The 14,573-nt window shown below is 26.3% G+C and overlaps 1 protein-coding gene and 1 non-coding gene across 2 annotated transcripts; one reads left to right on the forward strand and one right to left on the reverse strand.

The window, feature by feature from the left end:
- Positions 1-5,382: 5,382 nt before the first annotated feature.
- Positions 5,383-6,597, reverse strand: LOC109609076 (uncharacterized). Its single transcript, XM_020025698.2, has 3 exons — positions 6,512-6,597; positions 6,202-6,460; positions 5,383-6,085 (listed from the first exon to the last, which is right to left on the reverse strand). The coding sequence occupies exons 2-3, from the start codon at positions 6,452-6,454 to the stop codon at positions 5,490-5,492; spliced, it is 849 nt and encodes a 282-aa protein (XP_019881257.1). The 5' UTR covers positions 6,455-6,460; positions 6,512-6,597; the 3' UTR covers positions 5,383-5,489.
- A 646-nt stretch (positions 6,598-7,243) lies between these two features.
- Positions 7,244-7,316, forward strand: Trnav-aac (transfer RNA valine (anticodon AAC)). The gene has a single exon. It is a non-coding gene; the product is annotated as a tRNA-Val (tRNA).
- The last annotated feature ends 7,257 nt before the right edge of the window (positions 7,317-14,573 follow it).

The following is a 14,573-nucleotide window of genomic DNA, read 5'->3' on the forward strand; positions in this document are numbered from 1 at the left end:
TTTTCGTTTAAATTCTAAACAATAAATACTTATAAAACTGATTTTTCTTATATTAAATAATAAAAATATAATATGTAAATTATATTATTTATTGACAAAACATGTCATGTTAACGGAGACATAAAAAATAAAACCAGAAAATTAAATTTTACCTCGACAAAATTAGTAACTCTTCATAAAAATTAAAAAAAATAATAAGTAGATCCAACGTAAATGGTCTAATATTTAATATTTCATTCTTTATTGGCTATAACGTCCTCCCATCTTTTTGACATAGACGATATTATACTGGAATTTATTTCCTCGTCTATATTCTTCCAAATTTTTTTAAATTATTCAAACACATTTGCTTCATTTGTGATGCAAATATTCTTATCTACAATCTCTAACAAGTTTTCCATTGGATTAAAATCGGAAGATTGAGCTGGCCACTTAAGATATTGATTTTTTGTTGAATGAACCATTGTCTTACAAGCTTGGTAATATGGTTGGGGTAATTGTAATGCTGAAATATAAATTTTCCCATTCATATCTTCCAATATGTTATGATTCACAAAACGATCTATTTTGCCTTCTATTTTATGAATCGGGCTCATACCATTAGCAAGGAAACAACACCAGACCAGTACAGTACCACCTCTATGTTTAATAATTATTGTAACATATTATGGATGAAGTATTTTTATGCGATTATCTAATGGTCTGGAGTTTTTTCTTTTTCGTCCATCACATTTTCGATTCCCCACACTTCCATGAATTCGAAACTTTTTAGTTGTTTTTAATACCACTGGTTTCGATACAAGAAACTGTTCACTTATAACTTCTTATGACCTTCTTAAATTATAGGCCACAATAATTATATTTTTTAAATCCGCCGACAAATGTTGTTCTTAATATATACACAACATTCATATATACGACTGAAAAATACTCGAGTCGCTTTAATTTTGTCGCGTACATTTTTTTGGTTTTCCAAATAATTGAATAAAAACAGTTTTTTTCCTACTAAACGTGAAAAATTTGTGATAAATTTGTGTGTAAATGAACTAAGAGAAATAAAGTAGTGGGCATAAATAAATGTTTTATTATTTAGTTTTTAAGCATTTTATTTAATATTTAAGATAGTCGCTCTAATTTTGTTCAATACTGTATATACTATAGATAAATCTTTTTAAAAATATTAAATTCCTATTTTTAATATTTGAATTATAGTTGGGATAAAATAGTATATATAACTATTAAAGATAATTGTATATTTTTGACATCTTAGAGAAACATTTTATGATGATTTTGCTTTTTGACTTTTTGAACTTTTGAAAATTAGATTATAGGAAATTACAAGTAACAGTATACAGTTAAATAAATATTTTATTTTTTTGAATGGCAAAATTGTTACAGATTTTTAGCTGTTTTTTTTTAAATTAAATTCACAGAAATTTGAAAATTAATGAAGAAAAATGTAATATCCTACAAATAATAAATTGTATTCAATTGTTTTCGAGGCATTTACGGCCTCATTACATACGTCTGTTAATAATAAAATTATAAAGTATTTAAAATGTTCTAAACAAAATTAATATATTGTTAAATATTTTAAGACTTACAATTCATTTATTTAGTAAAGTGATTGTAGAAAGTTTTTTATCAAAAAAATAAATACAGAGTTAATTAATTTTTATCGAAATTGAAATACAACATAGACACATATTTCAGAAATGAAAGATAGAAAAAATCAACTAAAATCATTTATATAATTTTAACAAAATAAATGTTATTATTTAATAAATATATTTTTTATATGGCATTGCTAAAATTTTACAAGGATAATACAACACAAAATAAATTAATTTATTTTGGTACATTTAAAGTTATTAACTAAATTAATATCACTAAATATAATTTTTCACATTATTTCAAATTATTGTATTGTTCGCATTATGATTGCAATCACAAATTTATTTGTTGGTCCACGAACATTTTCATAAATTAAATATTATTTAATGTTTTCATTAAAGTTATATTTATTTAAATTCCATTGAGCCATTAAATTATTATTATTATTCCAAAATATCGCACACTACCAGCAATGTTTTATAATTATTTTAATCCATTTTTAATTGCTATATCAATCTATCATAATCGGTGACAACAGTTAAATTAGGTTTTAAAATCAAACTGCAGGTCCCTTTAAAATTGCACATAAATTTAAATACAAACATTCGCTTTAGGTGATTTATAGGGTCGATCAAAGGTAACAGATGTTCGAACACTTTGAAGCAACAACGAAGCTTTATTCATAATTTTACATTGTCGTTATAAGTTTTATCAATTCATAATGATTATATAATAAAGAATGATTCGTCAAATTTAAATATCAAATCAAATTTGAAAATAAAGAGCTCAATGTATTAATATATGTTAAATTAAACCACCAATTAATGATGTAATCCAAAAAACAAAGCATATAACTAATTAATGGCATAAATTTTTCTACCGATATTAAAAATCAGTGAATTTGAAATGAAATTGATTTTAAATAGGTGGATTAAAACCGGTAATAGGATTCGAATGGCCAGCTTTGCAATTCGTGGCTTTTTAATCTGGTTCGCATTCGACTAATAAGAATCGAATTTCGCCATATAAAAATGAAATTAAGCTTTTGCGGTAATTTCTGTTGCCGCCCTCGGTGACTACAATTATTCTATAATTATTTTCGAATTTAGTCGTAATATGTAATATTCATGTTTTGTTGCTGTTGCGTTATAATCATCTAATTAAAATTTTATTAGAAAAAACTATTAACAAAGCTAAAGTTTAGTGCATCGTAAATCGCCGAAGGCGCAATACATTTTAATCATGCAAGAATAAACATAAAGCGGCAAAACCTCAACTAATATAATTAAAAGGATGGTATCTTCCTCAAACTTTCTAATAAAGTTAAAATTAAACACCGGCTTTGCACTATAAAAAGAAAGCTTTTAAATCTTTTTAAAAATCCGAGTAGCAAATACTTAGGCGTTAAACGATAAGCAGTGCATTCAATTAATTCCTTATCCCTTTGGTATAAAACCTCTTCCGTGCGATCCGGGGTGAAAACCCCGATATTCCTATTAGGTCCACTCTTTCCTTCGCGTGCGTTTACTGGAGACGGAAGATAAATCAGCGACCATTTCTGCACGGCTCCGGTAGCAGCAGGTAGCCAAGCTTACGCTTTAAGCTAGAGCAGGTGATGCAGTAATGCAGCTGGTTTCCATTGTCTTGTTATAGCTGATATCTTTATTCCTTATGGCTCCACAGGATAAAACGCGAACTTTTTTACACGCTTGATTTATGTATGGACAGTAATTGGATTATGCCATGTTATGGTCGTTATATAACTGATATTATAAACTTTCGGCTTTTGATATAAAATTGGTTTTATTATTATTTTATAAAATTTCAGTTTTATAAAAATGAAAATAAGAAATATCATAGTTAATTTAGTTTTATAATCAGATGCAATTAATTTTATCAAAATAAATGGATTCCATATAAATTAAGTGAGGATAAGAAAATTAGGCTTTCGACAACTTCCTTTTTACATGCAATGCAAATAAGAGAGCCTTTTATTGATCGTATTCTTAATTCTACTAATAGGTATAATGAATTTTGATGGATCAGTACTTCCATGATTCCATGTTTTGCTTTTTTATGCTTCACAATGCAAAGGATGCACTCAAAGGTAGCTTTCAAATTTTAATCTCTTTTTCAATTTAAAGAACCTTTCTCAAACTTGTGATAAAAATTTATTGATTGTAATGATTATTTTACTAAATAAAATTTTTGGGTAATTATCAATTAAGTTCTTTTACACATTAACATCGTAAATTATTTTTTCCGGTACCCAATATTTAGTTACTCCATATTTTATTTTATTTCTACAGATTTTATGATACATAGAACATGACTTTGACAAGACATTTTTTTGTACAAAATTTATTTTATTTTTCGCCATAATTGTCTTCGATATATTGAATTCTTTAAAATATAAAATAATCACTAGATTTTAAATCAGGATGCGAAAATATTTCAAATATTATTCCAATTGCTGTATTATTGTCAATTGTGAACCATCGCAACACCCATCACGATGTATTAAATTTTATTTCTGATTCTCATTTGGATGACCTAAGCATTAAAACCAAACTGTATATTTGGTCAGTTTCAATTTAGTTCTCCAACTTTTTATGGTTGATAATGAAGGTGCAGACACTCATAAATCGGAAAAAATAATTTAGTTTAATGAAAGCAAATATAAGATACAGATTTAAGAAAATGTTTTTAACACTGTCATGCATAACAGATTGTATTAAAATTTTATTGTACACAAGATGATGTGCCACTTTTCTGTAGAATGGCAGATTAATTAATAAACAATGTGAGAAAGAACAGTTCGAATAAAACTAAATAAGGGAAACGTTACTTAAGTACTTTATCAAAACTGTTTAGAAGGTATATTCCCACTTAAAGTGTGAAGCTAGGTGTTGTGTAGTTGATGAAGACTTGTAGACGGATGAAATCTAGTTAAGTTTATTTAAGGAATGCAAACACACGCAACATATTATGTATGTGCCGTGGCTAAGGGAAGGACCGGGTCTCTATATCGGGAGATGCACCGTGTGTATATCCTCTGGATCCATGGTAATCCTTATCTGAGTGCTAAGAGCACGAGCTGCGCCTTAGCAGTGCTATTGAGGTGTTTGCACCATGCACTTCACTGTTTATTGACACATGTATCGTGTTGGCTTAGCAAATAATACATGGACCGCTTGTGTTCCTATAATATGCTACATGCATTCAAGAAGCATAGATTAGCAACACTGGATGTGGATTAAATGAGTGCCTGGGAGAAGGGGGATTAAGTTCAAGACAAATATATGACACGACTTGGCGGCAAATACTTATTAGTTCAAGTTCATGATTCGTGGCAGCTATATTTTAGTCAATACGTATTAATTTACTTAACTGGAAAATTTACAGAAGGTTATCTACATGTTCAGAAAATAATAGTTTACATATTAATCCCTCCAGATTATTAATTATTATTTTATATAAAAATAGTGTGAGCTTAAATAATTGAGGAGAAATAAAAAAATAAAGTTAAAATATTATTAATATAATATTAAGAGAATCAAAACATGTGGTTGTATCTAATTTAATGATAGTAAGATATGTTTTTAGGCTATAGCAACCGCTAATAATCAATGATTTTATATTATTTTGATAAAAATGAATTATATAAATTTAAAATTGATATGGAATTAAAACAATTAACTCAAGTATATTAACTAGTATTCAACTTACCACAACATTAATTTGCACCACAAAAATAAAACATAAAAATTATGAATATAATAAATTTAATTACGCAGTAATTTTAATAATAAAATATAAATAAAAATGTTAAAATACAATATGAATAAAACAAATTTATAATAAACGAAACATAACTAACAGTAATGGAATGATATCTTTACACTGTAACCTGGCTTATTCAGTTGAGTACATTCTTCTGTTTTAAGATACACTCCAAATTCAGGTTTACACCTTTTGTTACATATCAAAGTCTTGTGACCTATTGTTAATTTGTATCTTATGTATTCGGCTGCATATGTCATTACGTTCACAAACAAACTCTCCCTATTACGAACAAGTTTGTAAAGAATTAAAAATACAACAGAATTGCAATATATAAGTTGACTTCCTGAACTCACAAGGTCAACGTGTAGTAAATAATAAGCATTTTTTGGTAAGAATTTTACTAAACTCTTGTGAGTAGTCAAAATATGTGATTGCCAACTTTCGTAGTTGTCCACTTCAAATTCACATTTCGGACATTTGATATTGTTTCTACGAAACACTTCTGCTTTGTTCTTTTTGATCACTACGTACGATAAGTCATTGCGTTCTAATAAAGTTTCTGCTAGATAGTTTCTCGTCCACATTGTTGCTGGCTTACGACAACAACTTTTACAATAGTTGTAACCATTTTTCTGTAAGAAAACTGGACGTGTCAAAGGATTCCGGCATCTGTTACAAAGTAACACTGAAAAAAAATGTGAAGTTTTTCTGTGAATAAAGAACTTTCATTTAGTTAGTTTTAATTTTAATTTTAAAGTTATTTAATATTATTATATTATATTTTGTGAAAGGAAATCTTACTTTTTAATGTTAACTTCGACTCCGAGTTTATCGATATGTTACTAGTATTCTGAATGGCCTGCATTGTTTCTTCCAGTTCTAAATTTTTGAATATTGATGAATCAGTAATTGACACTTTACATAATGGACATTTATAAACATGTACTATACATCTTCCACAAATGCTGTGGCCTGCTTTGCACACCACAATGTCATTATCGAAAATTTCTAAACACACTGGACATTCCAAAACTTTTTCCAGACTTTCGTTCATGATTATCTAAAAGTTTAATACATGAATAAAGTAAAATAATGAATAAATTTCACTTACGTAAAATATTTATTGCTTAAACGGAGTCGAATGCTTTAGCATAGTCTGGTCGAGGAAACACAAGACTAACTATTTTTTTATTTTAGTTTTTGTACATCACGTAGTATAGTAGCGTACATAAAATGCAATTAATTCATGTTTGTGAATCCATATTTATCAGATTTTAAAATTTACCGAAATGATTCATAAATTTGATGACATCGATGGTGTCCACCTTATTTAGTAAGCTTTTTCTCTTTACTGTAGCATATTTTGACGTGTATACGAATATTTCCCTTACCCCCCCGCCATACGATAACAGTCGGGGTGGCGGTTTAGGGGGTTTAGGTGTCCGTGTCATCCCTTTTCTGACAGCCCATTGTTGCGAGGTTAAGATAAATGATTGTAAAATAAAACATTTTCCCCATCCGACCCGAACCAAACACACTATTATTGCCATATAAGCGGAAACCAATGGGGTGAATCTCAATGTGAAATGTAAATACAACAAAAATGAATTTTAGGTGTATTGAAAGAAATCTCCAAAAATATTAAAATATTCCTGTCTGTTTATCAACATGAGTGTATGCACATGTGCTTTTGGTAATCTACAAAAACAACAACTTTATGTTCAGTAAAATTAATACAATTTAATTGGTAATTATTTTTTGTTATTATTAATGAACTATGATTGATAATTTAGTTATAAAACATACTTATGTTGAAAATAAAAATTAACAGCTTTTAAGTATGGTTTCCGTGGTGTAGTGGTTATCACATCCGCCTAACACGCGGAAGGTCCCCGGTTCGATCCCGGGCGGAAACATAACTTTTTTTGCTTTACAAAATATATTAATTGTTATTGTGCGTTTTTATTAATTAGAATTATGTTCTTAATCGGTATCCATATTTATAATCACATGTTCCCACTATTGCTTTTATTTTTTCTCTGACATTGTGTTATTAATTAGATTTTTGTTGAATATATTTTTTTAATATCTTTAAATTTTTTGATTTTATAACGATTTTTTTATAATTTGTAATACTTTTTTAATATTATAAATTTATTTCATATTTTGATTTTTCATTTTTAAAAATAATTTAGTCAAAATTTTTATTTATTAATAATAAATTCTAATAATAAAGGATATTATATAACCAGTAATCCGGACTCCTCTGTTATTTGAAAGATTTTGTCTCTAATGTAGATAGGACTCTAAACAATATGTACAAACAAGAATTTTCTTGTTTCAACCAGCAATATTACAAACTCATTTTTATCTTCTCTGGCTTAAAACAAATATTAGAAAATGAGGGAATTCATGAGCTGAAATTAGAAAAACAAAAAGATTCAGATAATATTAGAAATTCAAAAATTTGTGTTCCATAAGTGGAACAACTTTAAAAAAAGGCACATATTCGTTAAGAGTTATTCATTCAGAAAAATTACTGGCTTTTAGAAAAAGATAGTAAAATTAAACTGTGGAACTATGTAGCCCGTGAAACATGTGAACTAGTAAGTAATATTACAAAATTAGTGTAGTAGTGTTCTACAATTTGCAAAATAGTACAAACCAACTTCTTAAAATGAGAAAAATTGGACTTTTCAACTTATTAACATCGACAACTCGAATTTTTGATCATTCGAATCAAATTGGTTTAATTCTGGGTGAAAATTATGTGTAATTTTTACTTGATAACTCGAAGTCTGAAGAGTTTTTCCTGACAAATCATGGTTATTGATGTTCGACTGTAGTTCTATATTAACAAATTTGACAAATTATTAATTCTTTTTATCTATACAGTAATAATCGGATATTTAGATCGTCCGGATGATATGTGCCTTTTTTCTATCTATCAATAATATTTTCACGAGTAAAAGATAATGTAACCAAATGGTATCTTATAAAATTAATTCATCCCCTATATCGAGAACATATTGTGCGAATAATATGCGTGTTATCAAATGGTAACATAAAATTGGTATTCATTAACTGCCGCATTTCATTTCGGCAATACCCTATTCATATTTCACGGTACATTTACTCAAAATAGTGTGATGTCAACAGTTTGATCCCTGGACATAAAAGGGTACGGCACCCTTTTATTACTATATTACATTGAAAGTTTCTCCAGTCCTATAGTAAAATCGATCCACCCCGAAAGTGATAGACATATGCACGGTGCTAATTCAGGTTTATAAGATGATTTTTCTCTTGAAATATAAATTTAAAATCTATGAAATCATTTTTTATTAGCACATATTGTCATATTCACTCATTTGTAAACACGAATAAGGCAGAGAGGTGTTTCACTGAAACCCTTCCGTTTACGCACAATGGATTTCTTGTTTTGCCATTCCGAAAGAGATCAGTAGCTTCGGTCGGCTACTTTATCTACAGATAACGTTGTATTTGTCGGAATATCTAAGGTTTTTTTATTTAAACCTTCGAACAGATTAGCTTTTATGTGCCGCCCATTAACACACTCCCTTGGTTCTGATCTATTTTTGTTCAAGTATTTATTACTTCTAAATGTAAAAATCACTATTTTTAGATACCGTAGTAATCGATATAAGGTTTGTGAATGTTATTCATTTTTACAAGATGTTTTTGTAAAGTAGGGAATTTAATATACCATATCAATAAGTTATAGTAAATCTAATTAGATTGTAAGTTTAATTCAACCTCTAACTAATGAATTTTTGTGACCTATCTAAAAGAGCCTTCTTTTAATTTTGATTCTACGCCGATATTTTACATTTAGAAACAAGATTAAAGTTTCAATTTTCTTAAATTTACCTTCTGTAAATTATGGCGTGAAAAGTTAAAAAAATTTTTATAATTTTACTTTGTAATGTTTTCTATAATAACTTCATTATAAACGCACTGAATCTCAGTTTTGCTAACCTGCCAATATCAAGATACACCTTTAATAAATAATGAGATGAGATGGGGTAAGTGAAAAATAATTCGGAAGGCCATTCATCTTAGTGTCTGTGGGGCGTCCAGTCAGTGGCCCCTAATTGATCGGCCTAGTGTTGACGTTAGCCGCAGGCGGTCGTCATGCCTTTTGCTTCTGTTATTGTTGTTGCCTTTTTAATAAAAAACGATTAACTACTTTCTGTCTTCAAATTAAATCCGCAAGTCAAATGGAAAGTAAAAAATTAACTTCTGTTTTGCCTTTGAAAAAACAACTCTTGTATCATTTATAAACCAATTTAAATCTTATATTCTGGCATCAGTTATAAATAATGTTTCATTGTATTAAATAAAATAACCAGCAACACATGTTACAAATAATGAGTTATGTTAAATATTATTATAATTAATAATACTATAATTTGTAGCAGTAGTTTTCTATATTATAAAATATCTTATCCTACTAAAATTACTAAGAAATTCTATAATAAACAGAGTTATTATAATTAGTTTATTTTCTCAACTATTATATTCGAACACTATTATTTTTGGTAAAAAAATTTTAACCATTTACTTGTTGATGTTTTCTTGTGTTGGGTTAAGGAAAAAGATAATCAATTTTAAACTAATACGATCACATTTGATACTACAGAAATTGATAGTTTCAAATATGTGAAATAATTTTAAAAAATATATGAAGCTTATATTATTATGTTTATACTAATAAAAATTTTTGATTCTTTGTTTAGTTTTACTCTATTGATATCTAGCTTAATTTTAAATATATATATTTTGATACATGAATTTACAATCTAGGGAGAATTTTCAAAAAAAATTTATTTTTTCTTCAGTCAAAACTGATGATATTCAGATATTTTGTTTAGGTTTATTCTATTTATACCTAGTTTAATTTTAAATAATTTTTTTGATAAATGAATTTACAATCCAGGGAAAATTTTGAATAATTGATTTTTTTTACAACTTTCTATTTCTTCAGTCACACTGATGAAATTTTCACAAATTTTTAAGTACTATTAAGTATTTCTAATTCTTTATTTAGGTTTACTCTATACCTTGCTTAATATTTAATCATTTTTTTGAGAATATTTTTTTTTTCTTCGGTCAAAATTTTTACTTTTTTCACTTTATATAACTATAGTAATTAAAAATTTAAAAGAGTGAATAATATCATTTTTAAAAAAATATATAGTTAATTTGTTATATTATTATACCTTTGCAAAAATATTATACATATTACAAAAATTCAATATTTTTAACAAATTGTTACAATATTAATTACAAAAATATATACTATTTATTTTGTTATATATTATCTAAAAAAGTAATAATATATAACAAAACATATAAATTTATACATTATTTCAGTTTTTCATTATTTTTAACATAATAAATTAATAATAAATAAATTTATGTGATTCACCCAATTATTATTATTTAGTTTAATTAATTATGATCATGAATTAATTACGAAAAATAATATTAAATAAATATTAATAATAAAGTGTCTAAAATCTTTAATTTATTTTTTTAAAACATTTTTTATTGTAGTTTTACCATAAATCAAAAGAAGTTAAACGTAAACATTAATTTTAATATGATTTGTGAAACTACTTTTTATTTTTTTAATCCAAAAATAGGTGCTCGTAACTTTTAAAGGTTATCCACCCTTAAAATTTTAATTAGAATTATGTTCTTATTCTGTATGCATATTGATAATCACATGTGCTCAATATTGCTCTGATTTTATCTCTGACGTGAAGTTATAAAATAGATTTTTCTTTAATATATTTGTTTAATATAATATTAATATTTTAATTTAATGTTCTAATCAATTCACTAATTGATATCGTTAAATTTTTCAATTTTATAATGTAAAGATTTTTAAAATATTATGTACTTATTTAATGGATTTTTTTTGTTTAGGAATAATTTGTAATACTCTTAATATTTTTAGTTTTCATTTTTCGTTTTTTAAATAATTTAGTCAAGACTTAGAACAAAATATTTTCTTAATTATGAAGAGTTTTATTCAACTGTGTAATTTATTTACACCAATAATTCCTTAGCCTTTAAATCTTCATTAGGCACCATATCATTTCACTCAAGGCAAAATAAAACAGATACATAAACCACACACATAAAATATAATTGATTGAACCAAATGAATTTGAAAACCTATCATAATTGCCACCCACTAAATCGTCACGAAATCGATATGAAACCTATTGAATATGCACAAATCAAATTTAGGAAAACAACACACAAGAAAATCAGGCATGCCGATGCGTGGCAAGTAAGCGACTCCGTGGAAATGTCTGAACGTTGGCATCAGTGTGTGACGGCAACCGTCGTGCTACGCCATATTGGACGACGCCCCTCCTATAAATGCCACTGGCTGCTATACAGTTATCTCGGTAGGCGTTCCCAAGTTTCCACTGTGTTCACTTTGATTGACAAGCGGCCCTGATAAGAATGCACTTGTTCACTGTTTCGTATCACTGCCTTCTTTCATTGTGATGAGTTTTTCACTTCCAACGTTTTTTTCTTCTTCCTGCCTTTACCGACTCGTATACTAGTTTAAGAATGTATTTAAATTGTTGCTTCGGCGAACAATCAACTTTAAAATGTCACGATTGGCTTTTTATAATGTGTGATTTTATATATTACTTTTCTACAGTATTAGTTTTATATAGTACTGTTATTTTTTAAGCTGCTTCTTAATTGTTTCAAATAAACTTAATTATCTTTTTAAATAAATATTAAAAACCTTTTTTTGGCGCCTACCGATAAGGTTTATGCTCCCAATCATAGTCTTTGTTTAGTATGTTCAAACGGTTTTAAATATACTTAAGCATCTTTTTAAATAATTGTTGAATTTTTTAAGGAATTATATTTGGCGCCCAACGATAAGGTTTATGGCGCCCAACGATAAGGTTTATGGCGCCCAACCAAAGCATTAGGTTACTCCTAAAATATTCTGTAAAAATTATATTTTATATTATTTATATTGATTTTATTTTAAATATATATCTGAGGTTCTATTTAATTGATTAACTGAACAAATTTAAATAGTATTTATAAAAATTGTAATGAAAATTATTATTATAAATAATACTTTATGTTAGTATTTTATTTGACAATGTGAGTATCTAACTAGAATTAGCATATTACTTTTTGAATTTTAATTTTCAAAAAAGGAAATATAAAATATTGTAGAAATATATTAATTACTCGAATTATTTGTCGAGAAAAAATTGTATGAAAACCTCTAGTTTACAAATAAACTACAAAATAATTGTATAATGGAGGTGACCTTAGTAAGTAAGATTGTAAATAAACTTAATTTTAATTATTGTTGAATTGAACTTTTTATGGGAAACATTATATTTGGCGCCCACCAATAAAGTTTATGGCGCTCAACTTTTATAAAATTCTATAATATTCGTAAAATTTATATTTCTTAATTAAGTATCATTAATTCAGATTTATTTTATTTTAAAAATATAACATTTTTAACCACTGTAACTGTATTTAACCAATTAATTCAACAAATTTAATCAAGTATACATTATAGTGCTTAATTGTTAATATATATTATCAAGAATACTGTATTTTTATTACAGTTTTCTTGTCACATTCATTAAAATAAAGTAACAAACATTAGAGAAGATGAAACTCTACAGATTCAATTTTACAGAACAAATGTCCATGAATGAAGTTTTTATGTGTACTCTTCAAAGATTTTTTCAAAAAAATTCAAACATTTCTAAATTATAATTTAAATACGGTGTCTAGAATATATTATTTTACAATTTTATTGTTTTATCAATAATTTACAGAAATACCTCATTTTGTTTATTATTTCTAAATATATTATAAAATAAATATATAAAAATATTATAAATAACTTTTCCACATATCTAGATAACAATATCAAATTTTAATATATGGAAAAATATTTTTATATGAAACAAAGTGCAAACCAGATGAAAGTGCAAAATCAAGATCTGAATAATTTTATTTTGATATTGTCAGTATCTATTTTGCAAAAAAATTATTTATTAAATCTGATATACGTATATATTCAAATTCATAAAATTTATGTGTTATAAATTTGATGGGAGTAAATTAAAAAAATTTATAGCTTAAATATATCTTTTACTTCGTAAAATAACACTATTAGAGGAGTTGCCTTATGAACTACTATGGCACCCAGCACTACAACTTTACCCCTGTTTTCGTCCCCTTCATTAACTAATAAATACGCTTGATTTTGTAAAAAAATTATCTAAGGTAAACGGATACAATTGCGTTATTAAATAAAAAGCATTATAATTTGACGGAACTTGACGTATTTATTGTTTTCATTTCGATGTTTATTGTTGGCACAAGTGTTGTATAGTTTCAGCTGCATTTAAAACTATTAATACTTGAATGAAATCGTCATACCGATCATTGTTAATCGTACAATAAATCAGCTGCTTCATGTGTGTTAATGTTAAATATATTTATATTGTGGACGTTATTAATAGTTTATAAATAAACCCTTATTTAAACATTTATTAATACCTGCCATAAATCAATAGCTTGCCGACAACTTGTCACAGATAAGATACGTAGGTAGCTTTCAATACGCACCGTAATCTTTAATATCAATAAAAATAACGTCTGCCTAAGATATAACTTGAATATACTTCAATTTAGTAAATTTAACCATTAATTAATGAAATATACGTCTTTTGCCTACATTTTAGAAACTATTTAAATATTATAAACAACATTGGTTTGAGATTAGTATTTATAGTATTCATTAATAATTTTAGCACATATTTAAATAAATATTTAAACATAATTTTTATAAAATTCAGCCATATATCAAATTTAAAGTTAGTAAATTTTAGATGTTGAGTAATTGATAAATTTGGGGGAAAATATTAACTACTAAATCGAAAATTACTCCACTATTTATTTTAAATAAATATAATTTTTAATTTTTTTTTTTTTTTTGAACTTTTAACTTCAAATCAAAATTCTGGATACCAATCTTTTAATTTTTATAAATTTAATCCATTATCTTTTTTTATAAATTTAATTCATTATCTTATTTTTTATTACTATTATTGAAATTTTTATATGAAATA

Source organism: Aethina tumida, chromosome 3 (assembly GCF_024364675.1).
Source record: "Aethina tumida isolate Nest 87 chromosome 3, icAetTumi1.1, whole genome shotgun sequence".
Lineage (NCBI taxonomy): Eukaryota > Metazoa > Arthropoda > Insecta > Coleoptera > Nitidulidae > Aethina > Aethina tumida.